This window comes from Anolis sagrei, chromosome 12 (assembly GCF_037176765.1).
Source record: "Anolis sagrei isolate rAnoSag1 chromosome 12, rAnoSag1.mat, whole genome shotgun sequence".
NCBI classification, from domain to species: Eukaryota; Metazoa; Chordata; class Lepidosauria; order Squamata; family Dactyloidae; genus Anolis; species Anolis sagrei.
The window spans coordinates 19,088,293-19,103,674 of NC_090032.1; the positions used below are offsets into that span (position 1 = coordinate 19,088,293).

A 15,382-nucleotide genomic window follows, 5' to 3' on the forward strand; every position below is an offset into this window, starting at 1 on the left:
CCAACCTGGATGTTTATGAGTTGAGTGCCCAACTTTGAGTATCCTGTTTCTTTTTGGATGCTCTGCTATATTTTTATGTACTTTCCCCTAACATTTATTACGTTATTCTTTGTATTTTAATATGCAACTGTTGTATTTTCTTTCTGCAATTGGGGAGAGGTGTTTGAGAGATTCTTTTCTCCACCCCAACTTGGATGCTTGTTGTGAGCTGAGTGCTCAACTTTTAGTATCCTGTTTCTTTTTGGATGCTCTGCTATATTTTTGTGTACTTTCCCCTATCATTTATTATGTTATTCCTTTTTTAGTTTAATATGTAACTGTTGCGTTTTCTTACTACAATTGGGGAAAGGTGTTTGAGAAATTTATTTCTCCTCTCCAACTTGGATGCTCATTGTGAGCTGAGTGCCCAACTTTTCGTATCTTGTTTCTTTTTGGATGCTCTGCTATATTTTTGTGTAGTTTTATTATGTTTTTCTTTGTAGTTTAATATGTAACTGTTGTGTTTTCTTACTACAATTGGAGAGCGGTGTTTGAGATTTTTTTTCCTCGCCAACTTGGATGCTTGTTGTGAGCTGAGTGCCCAACCTTTAATATCCTGTTTCTTTTTGGATGCTCTGCTATATTTTATGAAGTTTTCCCTAACATTTATTACGTTATTCTTTGTAGTTTAATATGTAACTGTTTTGTTTTCTTACTACAATTGGGGAGAGGTGTTTGAGAAATTTATTTCTCCTTTCCAACTTGGATGCTCGTTGTGAGCTGAGTGTCGAACTTTTAGTATCCTGTTTCTTTTTGGATGCTCTGCTATATTTTTGTGTACTTTTCCCTAACACTTATTACGTTATTCTTTTTTAGTTTAATATGTAACTGTTGCGTCTTCTTACTGCAATTGGAGAGAGGTGATTGAGAGATTCTTTTCTCCTCCCCAACTTGGATGCTTTTGGGTGCTGGAAAACAAACTCAGCCAAGAGTACAAGGTCCAACAAATTCCTTGCTTGCCTTGCAGACAATTTCATGGTCCAGAAGGTAGAAGAGGCAACAAGGGGGTTGGCTACTCTTGATCTCATCCTAACAAATGCGTAGGACCTGATCGATGCGGTTGAAGTGGTCAGATCCTTAGGGGCAAGTGACCATGTGCTCCTGCAATTTGAGGTACAAAGGAAGGCCGAAACTAAGAAAAGTCAAACCCGCATTTTGGACTTTAGGAGAGCTGATTTCCGAAAAATGAAGGAAACACTGAGCAGCATTCCGTGGACAGAGATACTAAAAGACAAGGGAGTTACGGATTGGTTGGAATTTCTCAAGAGTGAAATACTCAGGGCGCAATTGCAAACTGTGCCAACAAAGAGAAAAATAGAACAAGTGCAAAGAAGCCAGAATGGATGTCCAAAGAACTTCTAACTGTGCTAAGACACAAAAGAGACATGCACAAGAAGTGGGAAAAGGGAGAAATCACCAAAGAAGAATTCAAACAAAAAGCCAACACCTGTAGGGAAAAGATCCGCAAGGCTAAAGCACAAAAAAAGGTTCGCAAGGCTAAAGTGTGGTGGAGGCTCCTTCTTTGGAGGGTTTTAAACAGAGGCTGGATGGCCATCTGTCAGGGGTGATTTGAATGCAATATTCCTGCTTCTTGGCAGGGGGTTGGACTGGATGGCTCATGAGGTCTCTTCCAACTCTTTGATTCTATGATTCTATGAAAAACACCCTTAAACCCGGATATATCCTGAGCCAACCCCGTAGGGCTTGAGACTGGTGAGGAGATTTTGTTCTTTATCAGTATAGGTTTTAATTCTGTTTTCAATCTGTGTTGTATGTTTTAATTGGATTTGGTTTTGTTTGATTTGACCAAATCAAGTTTTTCTTTCCTTTTGGTCCGGGCTTGCCTTTGGGGGCTGAGGGACAAGCTGAAGCGTTTCTGATTAAGGAGGCTTTCAAGGCCCCTTGTTGAGGTCAGCGGGTTGCTACACCCGTGCTAATGACGCTTTTATAGGCGGCTGAAGAGAGTCAGCCAGCCAACACTCAACCTCAACAAGAAGGGGAGGGCGGGGATGCCAAAGCCATTTTAAAACACCACAAAATATGCACGCGCACACATGCACCACTTGACTTCATTCCTACATTGCAGGAAAATCCATGCACGGCATCTAACTGTGTTTTGGGCACGGTTAGGAATATGTGTAGTTGGATGAGATGGCTAAAGACCTTCTAAAACAGGTATGGGCAAACCCAAGCCCGCGGGCCAGATGCGGCCCCTTGGGCTCTTTTCTCAGGCCCTCCTCTCTCTCACCATCCTATCATTCCTTCCTTCTCTCTTTAATTCCTCCTTCCCTCCCTCCCTTTCTTTCTTCCCTCTTTCTCTCTCCTTCCTTCCCTTTCACCCTTTCATCCTTCCTCCCTTTCCTCTTACCTTCCTTCCTTCCTTCCCCTTTGTCCTTCCTTCCTTCTCTTTTTGCTTCCTCCTTCCCTTCCTTTCATCCTTCCTTCCCTTTTGTCTTTCCTTCCTTCTCTCCCTCCTTCCCTCCCTCTTTCTCTCTCCCTCCTTCTTTCCCTTCCACCCTTTCATCTTTCCTCCCTTTCTTCTTTCCCTCCTTCCTTTTTGTCCTTCTTTCCTCCTCTTTTTCCTTCCTCCTTCCCTTCCTTTCATCCTTCCCTTCCATCCTTTTGTCCTTCCTTCTCTTTTGTCTTTCCCTCCTTCTCTCCTTCCTTCCCTCCCTCTTTCTCTCTCCCGCCTTCTTTCCCTTCTACTATTTCATCCTTTCTCGCTGCCCTCTTTCCTCTCTCCTTCCCTCCTTCCCCTTCCTTCCTTCCTTCCTTCCCTCTTTCCTCCCTCTATTTCCTTCCACCTTTTTGAACTTTTCTTCTCTTTTTCTTTCCTCATTACTTTCTTTTCATCCTTCCCTTCCATCCTTTCCTCCTTCCTTCCTTTTTGTCTTTCCTTCCTTCTCTCCTTCCTTCCTTTCCTCCCTCTTTCTCTCTCCCTCCTTCTTTCCCTTCCACCCTTTCGTCCTTTCTCCCTTTCCTCTCTCTTTCCCTCCTTCCCCTTCCTTCCATCCTTCCATCTTTCCTCCCTCCATTTCCTTCCACCTTTTCAAATTTTTTCTTCTCTTTTTCTTTCCTCCTTACCTTCTTTTCATCCTTCCCTTCCATCCTTTCCTCCTTCCTTCCCTTTTGTCTTTCCTTCCTTCCTTCCCTTCTTCTTTCTCTCTCCCTCCTTCTTTCCCTTCCACCCTTTCGTCCTTTCTCCCTTTCCTCTTTCCTCTCTCTTTCCCTCTTTCCCCTTCCTTCCTTCCATCCTTCCATCTTTCCTCCCTCCATTTCCTTCCACCTTTTCAAACTTTTTCTTCTCTTTTTCTTTCCTCCTTACCTTCTTTTCATCCTTCCCTTCCACCCTTGCGTCCTTCCCTTTTGTCTTTCCTTTTCTCTCTCTCTCTTTCCTCCTTCCCTCCCTCCCTTCTTTCCTTACCTACCTCTTTCTCTCTTCCTCCTTCCTTCCCTTCCACCCTTTCATCCTTTCCTCTTTCCTCTCTCCTTCCCTCTTTCTCCTTCCTTCCTTCCTTCCTTCCTTCCTTCCCTTTCGTCTTTCCTTCCTGCTCGCTTTCTTTCCTCCCTCCCTCCCTTCTTTCCTTACCTACCACTTTCTCTCTTCCTCCTTCCTTCCCTTCCACCCTTTCATCCTTTCCTCTTTCCTCTCTCCTTCCCTCTTTCTCCTTCCTTCCTTCCTTCCTTCCTTCCTTCCTTCCTTCCTTCCTTCCCTTTGGTCTTTCCTTCCTGCTCGCTTTCTTTCCTCCCTCCCTCCCTTCTTTCCTTACCTACCACTTTCTCTCTTCCTCCTTCCTTCCCTTCCACCCTTTCATCCTTTCCTCTTTCCTCTCTTTCTCCTTCCTTCCTTCCTTCCTTCCTTCCTTCCTTCCTTCCTTCCCTTTGGTCTTTCCTTCCTGCTCGCTTTCTTTCCTCCCTCCCTCCCTTCTTTCCTTACCTACCTCTTTCTCTCTTCCTCCTTCCTTCCCTTCCACCCTTTCATCCTTTCCTCTTTCCTCTCTCCTTCCCTCTTTCTCCTTCCTTCCTTCCTTCCTTCCTTTGGTCTTTCCTTCCTGCTCGCTTTCTTTCCTCCCTCCCTCCCTTCTTTCCTTACCTACCTCTTTCTCTCTTCCTCCTTCCTTCCCTTCCACCCTTTCATCCTTTCCTCTTTCCTCTCTCCTTCCCTCTTTCTCCTTTCTCCTTCCTTCCTTCCTTCCTTCCCTCCCTTTGGTCTTTCCTTCCTGCTCGCTTTCTTTCCTCCCTCCCTCCCTTCTTTCCTTACCTACCTCTTTGTCTCTTCCTCCTTCCTTCCCTTCCACCCTTTCATCCTTTCCTCTTTCCTCTCTCCTTCCCTCTTTCTCCTTCCTTCCTTCCTTCCTTCCTTCCTTCCTTCCTTCCTTCCTTCCTTCCCTTTGGTCTTTCCTTCCTGCTCGCTTTCTTTCCTCCCTCCCTCCCTTCTTTCCTTACCTACCACTTTCTCTATTCCTCCTTCCTTCCCTTCCACCCTTTCATCCTTCCTCTCTTTCCTCTTTCCTCTCTCCTTCCCTCTTTCTCCTTCCTGCCTTCCTTCTCTTTTGTCTTTCCTTCCTTCTCTCTTTCCTCCTTCCATTCCCTTCCACCTTTTCCATCCTTCCTTCCTCTCCTCCTTCCTCTCTCCTTCCCTCCTTTGCAGTCCAACCCCTTTCTGCCTTTTTGAATTCCACAGCACTGCTGGTCACAGCTGACTTCCAATGAGAATGCTCCAGTTCTTGTTGTTTATGCCGCAGTTATTAAGGTTAGCTTTAAACCCAACTTTAAATCCTTTCCACCGAGATTCCTTTTCCCATTCTTTAGTTGGAAGTGGAGCAACTGTATTGGGAGACGGTGATTGGGCATCCGGACAATGTGGCCAGTGCAGCAAAATTGATGGCGGAGGAGCATCGCTTCAATGCTGGTGGTCTTTGCTTCTTCATCCAGCATGCTGAAACTTCCTCTTGACATTAGGCTTGGGCGATCAAGAAAAAAATTGGTTCTAAACTCGTTTCGTTTCTAGGGTGCGCTAGCGTTTCGAAATTCTGAGGACTTCCGAAATTTAAGATTTCAAAATTTCAAAATTTCCGAAATATCATAAATTACGAATTGATTCGTTAATGGCGGATGCGATTGCGCAATATGCTAAAAAAACCTCCAAACGGGACAGGGGGAACTTCTGAAGCTTCCCTCTCCCTCTGTTGTTGACTGTGGGTGTGATAAAACAAACAACAACTATATTATATTATATTATTATAATATTAATATATTATATTGTTGTATATTATATTATAATATATTATATTATTATAATATTACTATATTATATTGTTGTATATTATATTATAATATATTATATTATATTATTATAATATTATTATATTATATATTATTATTATAATATATATAATATAATATAATAATTTCTTATATTATATTATATATATTATATTATATTATTATAATATTATAATATTATATTATTGTATATTATATTATTATTATATATTATATTATATATTATATATTATTATATTATATTATAATATACAATTATAATATAATATAATAATAATATAGTTATATAATATATAATATAATAATATAATATACAATAATATAATATACTTGTATTGTATATTATATTATATTATTATATATTATATATTATATATTATTATATTATATTATATTATAATATACAATTATAATATAATATAATAATAATATAATATAGTTATATAATATATAATATAGTAATATAATATAATATAATATACAATAATATAATATTAGAATTGTATTGTATATTATATTATTATATATTATATTATATATTATATATTATTATATTATATTATATTATAATATACAATTATAATATAATATAATATAGTAATAATATAGTAATATAATATATAATATAATAATATAATATAATATACAATAATATAATATTATAATTGTATTGTATATTATATTATATTATTATATATTATATTATATATTATTATATTATATTATAATATACAATTATAATATAATATAATATAATATAGTAATATAATATATAATATAATAATATAATATAATATACAATACAATGCACCAGACATACGAAAATAATTATGAAATAATTATGAAATAATTACGAAAATTGGAAAAAATTGTTTCGATTCTTAATTACTCCTCACACTATTCCTGCATGGCTCGATATTGGATCGTAAGCTAATTTAAATACGAATCAATAACGAATAACGAAATTAATGAACTGGATCGCCCAAGCCTACTTGACATGTTTCTCCATTTCGCTCTCTATTTGTGCCTCTTCAAATTCCACAGCACTGCTGGTCACAGCTGACTTCCAATGAGAATGATCCTGTCTTCCCAAGAGATTTGCAGGAATTTTTTGGAGGCAACGCTGAGGTTGAAAGTGACATCTGTAGATGGCCCACCTTGATGCATTTGGGCAAGTTGGTGCCTTACACAAGCCATACTTTGGCCTGACTTGGCAATCTTACCTAAGGTATTTGCCCATCCGTGTATGGAAACATACACACAGACACACATATTGCAATTGAGTACAAGCTGCCCTTTTCCGACTCTTTTTTTCCTTGCAGTATATTAATGGCATCTTATTTGTTCTGAATGCATCATTAATGTTAACGATCCCTCTGAGTCTCCCCTCGCCCTCCCTGGACAGAGTGTATTAATTGCTCACGTTGTAATTAAATATTAAGGCTGGGATTTTTCACGCTTCACGCGGCTGGGCTGTGAATGGGGGAGAACGAGAGGAAGTGTGTGCTACTTGAAAGCCAAAGGCCAGCGAGAACAGGCGTTGTTTCACAAACACACAAAAATAATCTATAGCTCTCTCTAGACCTATTAGAAGTGGAAATATGTATTGTGTGTAGGGTGCCCACTTCCACGGACACTTTCATTCAGAGACAATTTCATGTTTCCTCCACCACAGACATCCCAGTGTTTCTTACTCTCTCTATTGGTGTAGAATTTGCGTGACCCTGCCAACTCCATCTCCCTTAACCCTTTCCTACTCTTTGCTGTGGGGCACAACAAACAGAGCAGAACTAGATTGTAAGTGTTTCCTCCACCACAGACATTCCAGTGTTTCTTACTCTCTCCATTGGTATGGAATATGCATGACCGTGGTCACCACCTCTCCCTTAACCCTTTCCTACTCTTTTCTGTAGGGCACAACAAACAGAGCAGAACTAATCAACAACTAGATTTTACGTGTTTCCTCCACCACAGACATCTCATTGTTTCTTAGTTTCTCTGTTGGTGTAGAATTTGCGTGACCCTGCCCACTGCATCTCCCTTAACCCTTTCCTACTCTTTTCTGCGGGGCATAACAAACAGAGCAAAACTAACCAGCAACTAGATTGTATGTGTTTCCTCCACCACAGGCATCCCAGTGTTTCTTACTCTCTATATTGGTGTGGAATTTGCATGATCTCATCCACTGCCTCTCCCTTAGCCCTTTCCTACTCTTTTCTGCAGGGCATAACAAACAGAGCAAAACTAATCAGCAACTAGATTGTATGTGTTTCCTCCACCACAGGCATCCCAGTGTTTCTTACTCTCTCCATTGGTATGGAATATGCATGACCGCGGTCACCACCTCTCCCTTAACCCTTTCCTACTCTTTTCTGCAGGGCACAACAGACAGAGCAGAACTAATCAGCAACTAGATTTTATGTGTTTCCTCCACCACAGGCATCCCAGTGTTTCTTACTCTCTCCATTGGTGTGGAATTTGCATGATCTCATCCACTGCCTTTCCCTTAAATCTTTCCTACTCTTTTCTGCAGGGCACAACAGACAGAGCAGAATTAATCAGCAACTAGATTGTATGTGTTTCCTCCACCACAGGCATCCCAGTGTTTCTTACTCTCTCCATTGGTGTGGAATTTGCATGATCTCATCCACTGCCTTTCCCTTAAATCTTTCCTACTCTTTTCTGCAGGGCACAACAGACAGAGCAGAATTAATCAGCAACTAGATTGTATGTGTTTCCTCCACCACAGGCATCCCAGTGTTTCTTACTCTCTCCATTGGTGTGGAATTTGCATGATCTCATCCACTGCCTTTCCCTTAAATCTTTCCTACTCTTTTCTGCAGGGCACAACAGACAGAGCAGAACTAATCAGCAACTAGATTTTATGTGTTTCCTCCACCACAGGCATCCCAGTGTTTCTTACTCTCTCCATTGGTATGGAATATACATGATCGCAGTCACCACCTCTCCCTTAACCCTTTCAGACTCTTTTCTGCAGGGCACAACAGACAAAGCAGGACTAATCAGCAACTAGATTTTACGCGTTTCCTCCACCACAGACATCCCAGAGATTCTTACTCTCTCCATTGGTGTGGAATTTGCATGATTCCGCTCACTGCCTCTCCCTTAACCTTTTCCTACTCTTTTCTGCAGGGCACAACAGACAGAGCAGAACTAATCAGCAATTAGATTTTATGTGTTTCCTCCACCACAGGCATCCCAGTGTTTCTTACTCTCTCCATTGGTATGGAATATGCATGACCGTGGTCACCACCTCTCCCTTAACCCTTTCAGGCTCTTTTCTGCAGGGCACAACAGACAGAGCAGAACAAACCAGCAACTAGATTTTACGGGTTCCCTCCACCACAGACATCCCAGTGTTTCTTTCTCTCTCCATTGGTGTAGAATTTGCATGGCCCCGCCCACTGCCTCTCCTTTAACCCTTTCCTACTCTTTTCAACTCTGCCTGCATAACAAACAGAGCAGAACTAGTCAGCAACTAAACATACTGGAGGAGTTTGGGGGATTGAATCCACATGATGGAAGTTGTAGTTCCATCATGTGGAAGTTGTAGTTCATCCTTTATCAAGTCAGAGCACTGTGACCCCCACTGACAATGGGCGTGGACCACATTTGGCACACAAAACCCAAATGACCAAAGAAAAACACTGGGGAGGTTTAGGGGCAATTCACCTTGATTTATAGCCATTGTAAGTACTGGGATTTATAGTTCACCTGCAATCAAAAAGCACTCTGGACCCCACCAACGATGGACATGCACCAAACTTGGCACACAAAACCACCATGAACAACTGAAAATACTGGAGAGCTTTGGGGAAAATTCACCTTGATTTATAGCCATTGTAAGTACTGGGATTTATAGTTCACCTGCAATCAAAGAGCACTCTGGACCCCACCAACGATGATCCTCAAACTAACTTGGCACAGAGAACCCCCTTGACCAACTGAAAATACCGGAGAGCTTTGGGGAAAATTCACCTTGATTTATAGCCATTGTAAGTACTGGGATTTATAGTTCACCTGCAATCAAAGAACACTCTGGACCCCACCAACAATGGAGCTGGAACTCACTTGGCACAGAGAACCACCATGACCAACTGAAAATACTGGAGGGGTCTGGGGAGAACTGACCTTCATTTCTGGAAGTTATAGTCCACCTACATCCAGAGACACTGCGACTACCACTGATGACAGATCTGGACCAAACTTGGCACACAGAACCACCATGACCAACTGAAAATACTGGAGGGTTTGGGGGAGAACTGACCTTCATTTCTGGAAGTTATAGTTCACTTAAATCCAGAGACACTGTGACTACCACTGATGACAGATCTGGACCAAACTTGGCACACAGAACCCCTATGACCAACTGAAAATACTGGAGGGTTTTGGGGAGAACTGACCTTCATTTCTGGAAGTTATAGTTCACTTACATCCAGAGACACTGTGACTACCACCGATGACAGATCTGGACCAAACTTGGCACACATAACCCCTATGGCCAAATGAAAACACTGGAGGGGCCTGGGGCGACTGACCATTTCTGGAAGATATAGTTCACTTACATCCAGAGACACTGTGACTACCACCGATGACAGATCTGGACCAAACGTGGCACACTGTTACCACCACTGATGACAGATCTGGACCAAACTTGGCACACAGAACCCCTATGGCCAACCAAGGGACTTGGGGAGAACTGACCTTCATTTCTGGAAGTTATAGTTCACTTAAATCCAGAGACACTGTCACCACCACTGATGACGGATCTGGACCAAACTTGGCACACAGGGCCCCCATGACCAACTGAACCAACTGGAGGGATTTGAGGGGAGTGACCCACCATAGTGGGAGATGTAGTTTATAATTATAATTATAATTATAATTATAATTATAATTATTATTATTATTATTATTATTAAACACTGATAACACTGAACCTCACTGATGATGCATCTAGAGCAAACTTGCCCAACATAACAAACTTTAGTATTGATGGAGTTTCAGGGGGTTAACCTAGCGTGACGTGAGTTATAGTTCACCCACAATCTTATGCATTTTGTAAATAATGACTTCTACTAATCCAGGCACCCAAGCTAGTATCACAGATGCACACAACCATTGAAGCTAAGTGGAAGAAATGGTCTCATAGCATTGATTTGCGTATCATAATCCAGCAATGGGACACATTGGGCTTGCATCTCACATATCTCCAATATCATGAAGTGATGGGGTTGGTTGACACTGACCTTTCGACGTCTGGTGCACCTCACTGGTTCCTCTCCCTGTCCCCCCTTCCGAGTACAGTAGGGACCCTCCTAGAGAAGGAGAACCATAGAATTAGGGGAAAACGCCAGAAGAAACACCTCCATCCCCAGATATAGCATATCCATCACATCACCCAACCCTGATTCACATATCTGGGGTATACCCTCCAACAGATGAAAATTGAGACGCAAGGAACATCCAAGTGTGGTCAAGATGGCCAACGTTATTAATAAGGACGAACACACAGCTAGGATAAGGTGCCACCGTTGATGCCCTCAATCCCCAATTATTATTATTATTATTATTATTATTATTATTATTATTATTATTATCCACAGGGAAGGGCAATATCCACTCCCTGTTTCCCTCTTTCCACTTGTTGAGTACCTTCAAGTACTTCCCAAAGGAAGGCAAACATGTCACCAGGTTGTCTTGGCAGGATGTGTTTGCCTTCTTCTATCCATAACGACAACGACAATTGCACAACAGGTACAAAAAGGCCACTTGGGAACATGAAAGGCACTGCAAACTACTCCAACCAGAGAAGTCAGCCATTGCAGAGCACCTGATGAACCAACATGGACACAGCATATTGTTGGAGAACACAGAAGTGCTGGACCACACCAACAACCACCATGTCAGACTACACAGAGAAGCCACTGAAATCCACAAGCATGTGGACAATTTCAACATAAAGGAAGAAACCATGAAAATGAACAAAATCTGGCTACCAGTATTAAAAAAAACTCAAAAATTACAGCAGCAAAACAAACAGGCACATGAAATCACTCTCAACAAAAGATTCCCCCCAGGCACTTCCAAGCCATTGAATGCAAATCAAGGTGATCAGCTGAAACATTCACACCTAGCTCCAGCAGACAAAAGTTCTTTGTCTCACCCTGGTCATTCCACAGATATATAAACCCATTTTTCCTACTTCCAACAGACCTCACTACCTCTGAGGATGCGTGCCATAGATGCAGGCGAAACGTCAGGAGAGAATGCCTCTAGAACATGGCCCTATAGCCCCATTTTCCTACTTCCAACAGACTTCACTACCTCTGAGGATGCTTGCCATAGATGCAGGCGAAACGTCAGGAGAGAATGCCTCTAGAACATGGCCCTATAGCCCCATTTTCCTACTTCCAACAGACTTCACTACCTCTGAGGATGCTTGCCATAGATGCAGGCGAAACGTCAGGAGAGAATGCCTCTAGAACATGGCCCTATAGCCCCATTTTCCTACTTCCAACAGACTTCACTACCTCTGAGGATGCTTGCCATAGATGCAGGCGAAACGTCAGGAGAGAATGCCTCTAGAACATGGCCCTATAGCCCCATTTTCCTACTTCCAACAGACCTCACTACCTCTGAGGATGCTTGCCATAGATGCAGGCGAAACGTCAGGAGAGAATGCCTCTAGAACATGGCCCTATAGCTCCATTTTCCTACTTCCAACAGACCTCACTACCTCTGAGGATGCTTGCCATAGATGTAGGGGAAACGTCAGGAGAGAATGCCTCTAGAACATGGCCCTATAGCCCCATTTTCCTACTTCCAACAGACCTCACTACCTCTGAGGATGCTTGCCATAGATGCAGGCGAAACGTCAGGAGAGAATGCCTCTAGAACATGGCCCTATAGCTCCATTTTTCTACTTCCAACAGACCTCACTACCTCTGAGGATGCTTGCCATAGATGCAGGCAAAACGTCAGGAGAGAATGCCTCTAGAACATGGCCCTATAGCCCCATTTTCCTACTTCCAACAGACTTCACTACCTCTGAGGATGCTTGCCATAGATGTAGGGGAAACGTCAGGAGAGAATGCCTCTAGAACATGGCCCTATAGCCCCATTTTCCTACTTCCAACAGACCTCACTACCTCTGAGGATGCTTGCCATAGATGCAGGCGAAACGTCAGGAGAGAATGCCTCTAGAACATGGCCCTATAGCTCCATTTTTCTACTTCCAACAGACCTCACTACCTCTGAGGATGCTTGCCATAGATGCAGGCAAAACGTCAGGAGAGAATGCCTCTAGAACATGGCCCTATAGCCCCATTTTCCTACTTCCAACAGACCTCACTACCTCTGAGGATGCGTGCCATAGATGCAGGCGAAACGTCAGGAGAAAAATTGCCTCCAGAACATGGCCATATAGCCCGGAAAAACCTACAACAACCCAGTGATCCCGGCCATGAAAGCCTTCGACAATACAATGCCTCCATTGTCAACACTACCATGATCCTGCCCAAAACCCACAACCTGCCTCCCAAAAACAATTCCCCAAAAGTAAATATTGGAAACAGATATCCAGTAAATATAGAATTCCTGTAAACAAACAAACAAGTATTTTAATCACATTGCAATAATAATAATAAATTGCAATAAGAATAATAATATGTATTATCAGAGGCTTTCATGGCCGGAATCACTAGGTTGTTGTAGGTTTTTTCGGGCTATATGGCCATGGTCTAGTGGCATTCTCTCCTGACGTTTCGCCTGCATCTATGGCAAGCATCCTCAGAGGTTGTGAGGTTTGAGGATGCTTGCCATAGATGCAGGCAAAACGTCAGGAGAGAATGCCTCTAGACCATGGCCATATAGCCCGAAAAAACCTACAACAACCCGTAATAATAATAACCTAACCCCTAACCCTAAACCGAGTCCCTTGGGCAGATGGTAGCGGGGTACAAATAAAGTATTATTATTAGGTTCTTGTGGGGTTTATTGTCGAAGGCTTTCATGGCTGGAATCACTAGGTTCTTGTAGGTTTTTTCGGCCTATATGGCCATGTTCTAGAAGCATTCTCTCCTGACGTTTCGCCTGCATCTATGGCAAGCATCCTCAGAGGTAGTGAGGTCTGTTGGAATTAGGACAATGGGTTTATATATCTGTGGAATGGCTGGGGTGGGGCAAGGAGCTCTCCTCTGCTGGAGCTAGGTGTGAATGTTTCAACTGACCACCTTCATTAGCATTTGAAGGCCTGGCTGAGCCTGGGAAAATCTCTTGCTGAGAGGTGTTAAGATGTGCCTGGTTGTTTCCTCTCTGTTGTTTTGCTGTTGTAATTTTAGAGTTTTTTAATACTGGTAGCCAGATTTTGTTCATTTTCATGGTCTCTTCCCTTCTGTATTATTATTATTATTATTATCATCATCATGATCATCAAATTTCAATAATAATAATAATAATAATAATAATAATAATAATCAAACTGCACAGACTCTGGCACAAGTCAGTCAAGGTGGTCCCAGTGGTGATCAGCACACTGGGTGCAGTGTCTAAAGACCTTGGCCTGCACTTAAACACAATCGGCGCTGGCAAGATTACCATCTGCCAACTACAGAAGGCCACCTTCTGAGTTCCCTTTGGGTGAGAAGGGTGTCTAATAATAATAATAATAATAATAATAATAATAATAATAATAATCAAACTCCAAAGACTCTGGCACAAGTCAGTCAAGGTGGTCCCAGTGGTGATGGGCACACTGGGTGCAGTGCCTAAAGACCTTGGCCTGCACTTAAACACAATCGGCACTGACAAAATTACCATCTGCCAGCTGCAGAAGGCTACCTTCTGAATTCCCTTTGGATGAGAAGGGTGTCAAATAAATAATAATAATAATAATAACAACAACAATAAGGCCACCCTACTGGGAACTACAAGAATTATTCGCCGAAAAATCACACATTCCTAGAAATTTGGGAAGTGTCTGATGTGTAATCAAATTCAACAGCCAACAGAGTGATCTTGTTTGCTGTGGACTCATCTTGTTGTGTTTCAAATAATAATAATGATAATAATAATGATAATAATGAGGATTTAAAGATCGAACTGCAAAGTCTCTGGCACAAGCCAGTCAAGGTGGTCCCAGTGGTGATCGGCACACTGGGTGCAGTGCCTAAAGACCTTGGCATGCACTTAAGCACAATCGGCGCTGACAAAATTACCATCTGCCAACTACAGAAGGCCACCTTACTGGGATCTGCACGCATTATTTGCCAATACATCACACAGTCCTAGACGCTTGGGAAATGTCCGACGTGTGATCCAATACAACAGCCAGCAGAGTGACTCATCTTGTTGTATTTCAAATAATAATAATAATAATAATAATTCTACAGTTTTTTTAATACTGGTAGCCAGATTTTGTTCATTTTCATGGTTTATTGAAAAACTCTAAAATCATAACAGTAAATAAAGAACAACACTCAAAAACAGGGGAATTCCAGACAAGAAACGATCAGGGCCAGCTAATCACCTCCCAACAAAGGATTCCCCTGGCAGTAAGAAGCCAGACCTTGAAAACTGCTAGACTACTAAATGCTAATCAAGGTGGCCAATTGCTACATTCACACCAACCTCCAACAGACATGAGTTCTTTCTCCCACCCTGGACATCATTCTACAGCTGTATCAACCCCACTTGCCTAATTTCCAACAGACCTCAGAAGCTCTGAGGATGACTGCCGTAGATGTGGGTGAAACGTCAGGAGAGAGTGCTTCTGGAACATGACCATGCAGCCGAGAAAAGAATCAATCAGGGCCAGCTAACAAAGGATTCCTCCAGGCAGGAAGAAGCCAGGCTTTGAAGCTGCAAAGCTATTGCATGCTAATCAAGATGCCCGATTGCAACATTTACACTTGCCTCCAACAGACAAGAGTTCTTTCTCCCACCCTGGACATCATTCTACAGCTATATCAACCCCACTTGCCTAGTTTCCAACAGACCTCAGAAGCTCTGAGGATGCCTGCCATAGATGTGGGTG

General features: G+C 42.1%; 1 protein-coding gene across 19 annotated transcripts in view; it reads right to left on the minus strand.

The window, feature by feature from the left end:
• Positions 1-15,382, minus strand: part of NRXN2 (neurexin 2) — an 888,378-nt gene that overhangs the window by 632,099 nt on the left and 240,897 nt on the right. For all 19 annotated transcript variants that reach the window (XM_067472511.1, XM_067472506.1, XM_067472510.1 and 16 more), the window contains one exon: positions 10,596-10,664. In XM_067472511.1, coding sequence (XP_067328612.1) covers positions 10,596-10,664 — 69 coding nt within the window. The remainder of the gene's footprint in view (positions 1-10,595; positions 10,665-15,382) is intronic.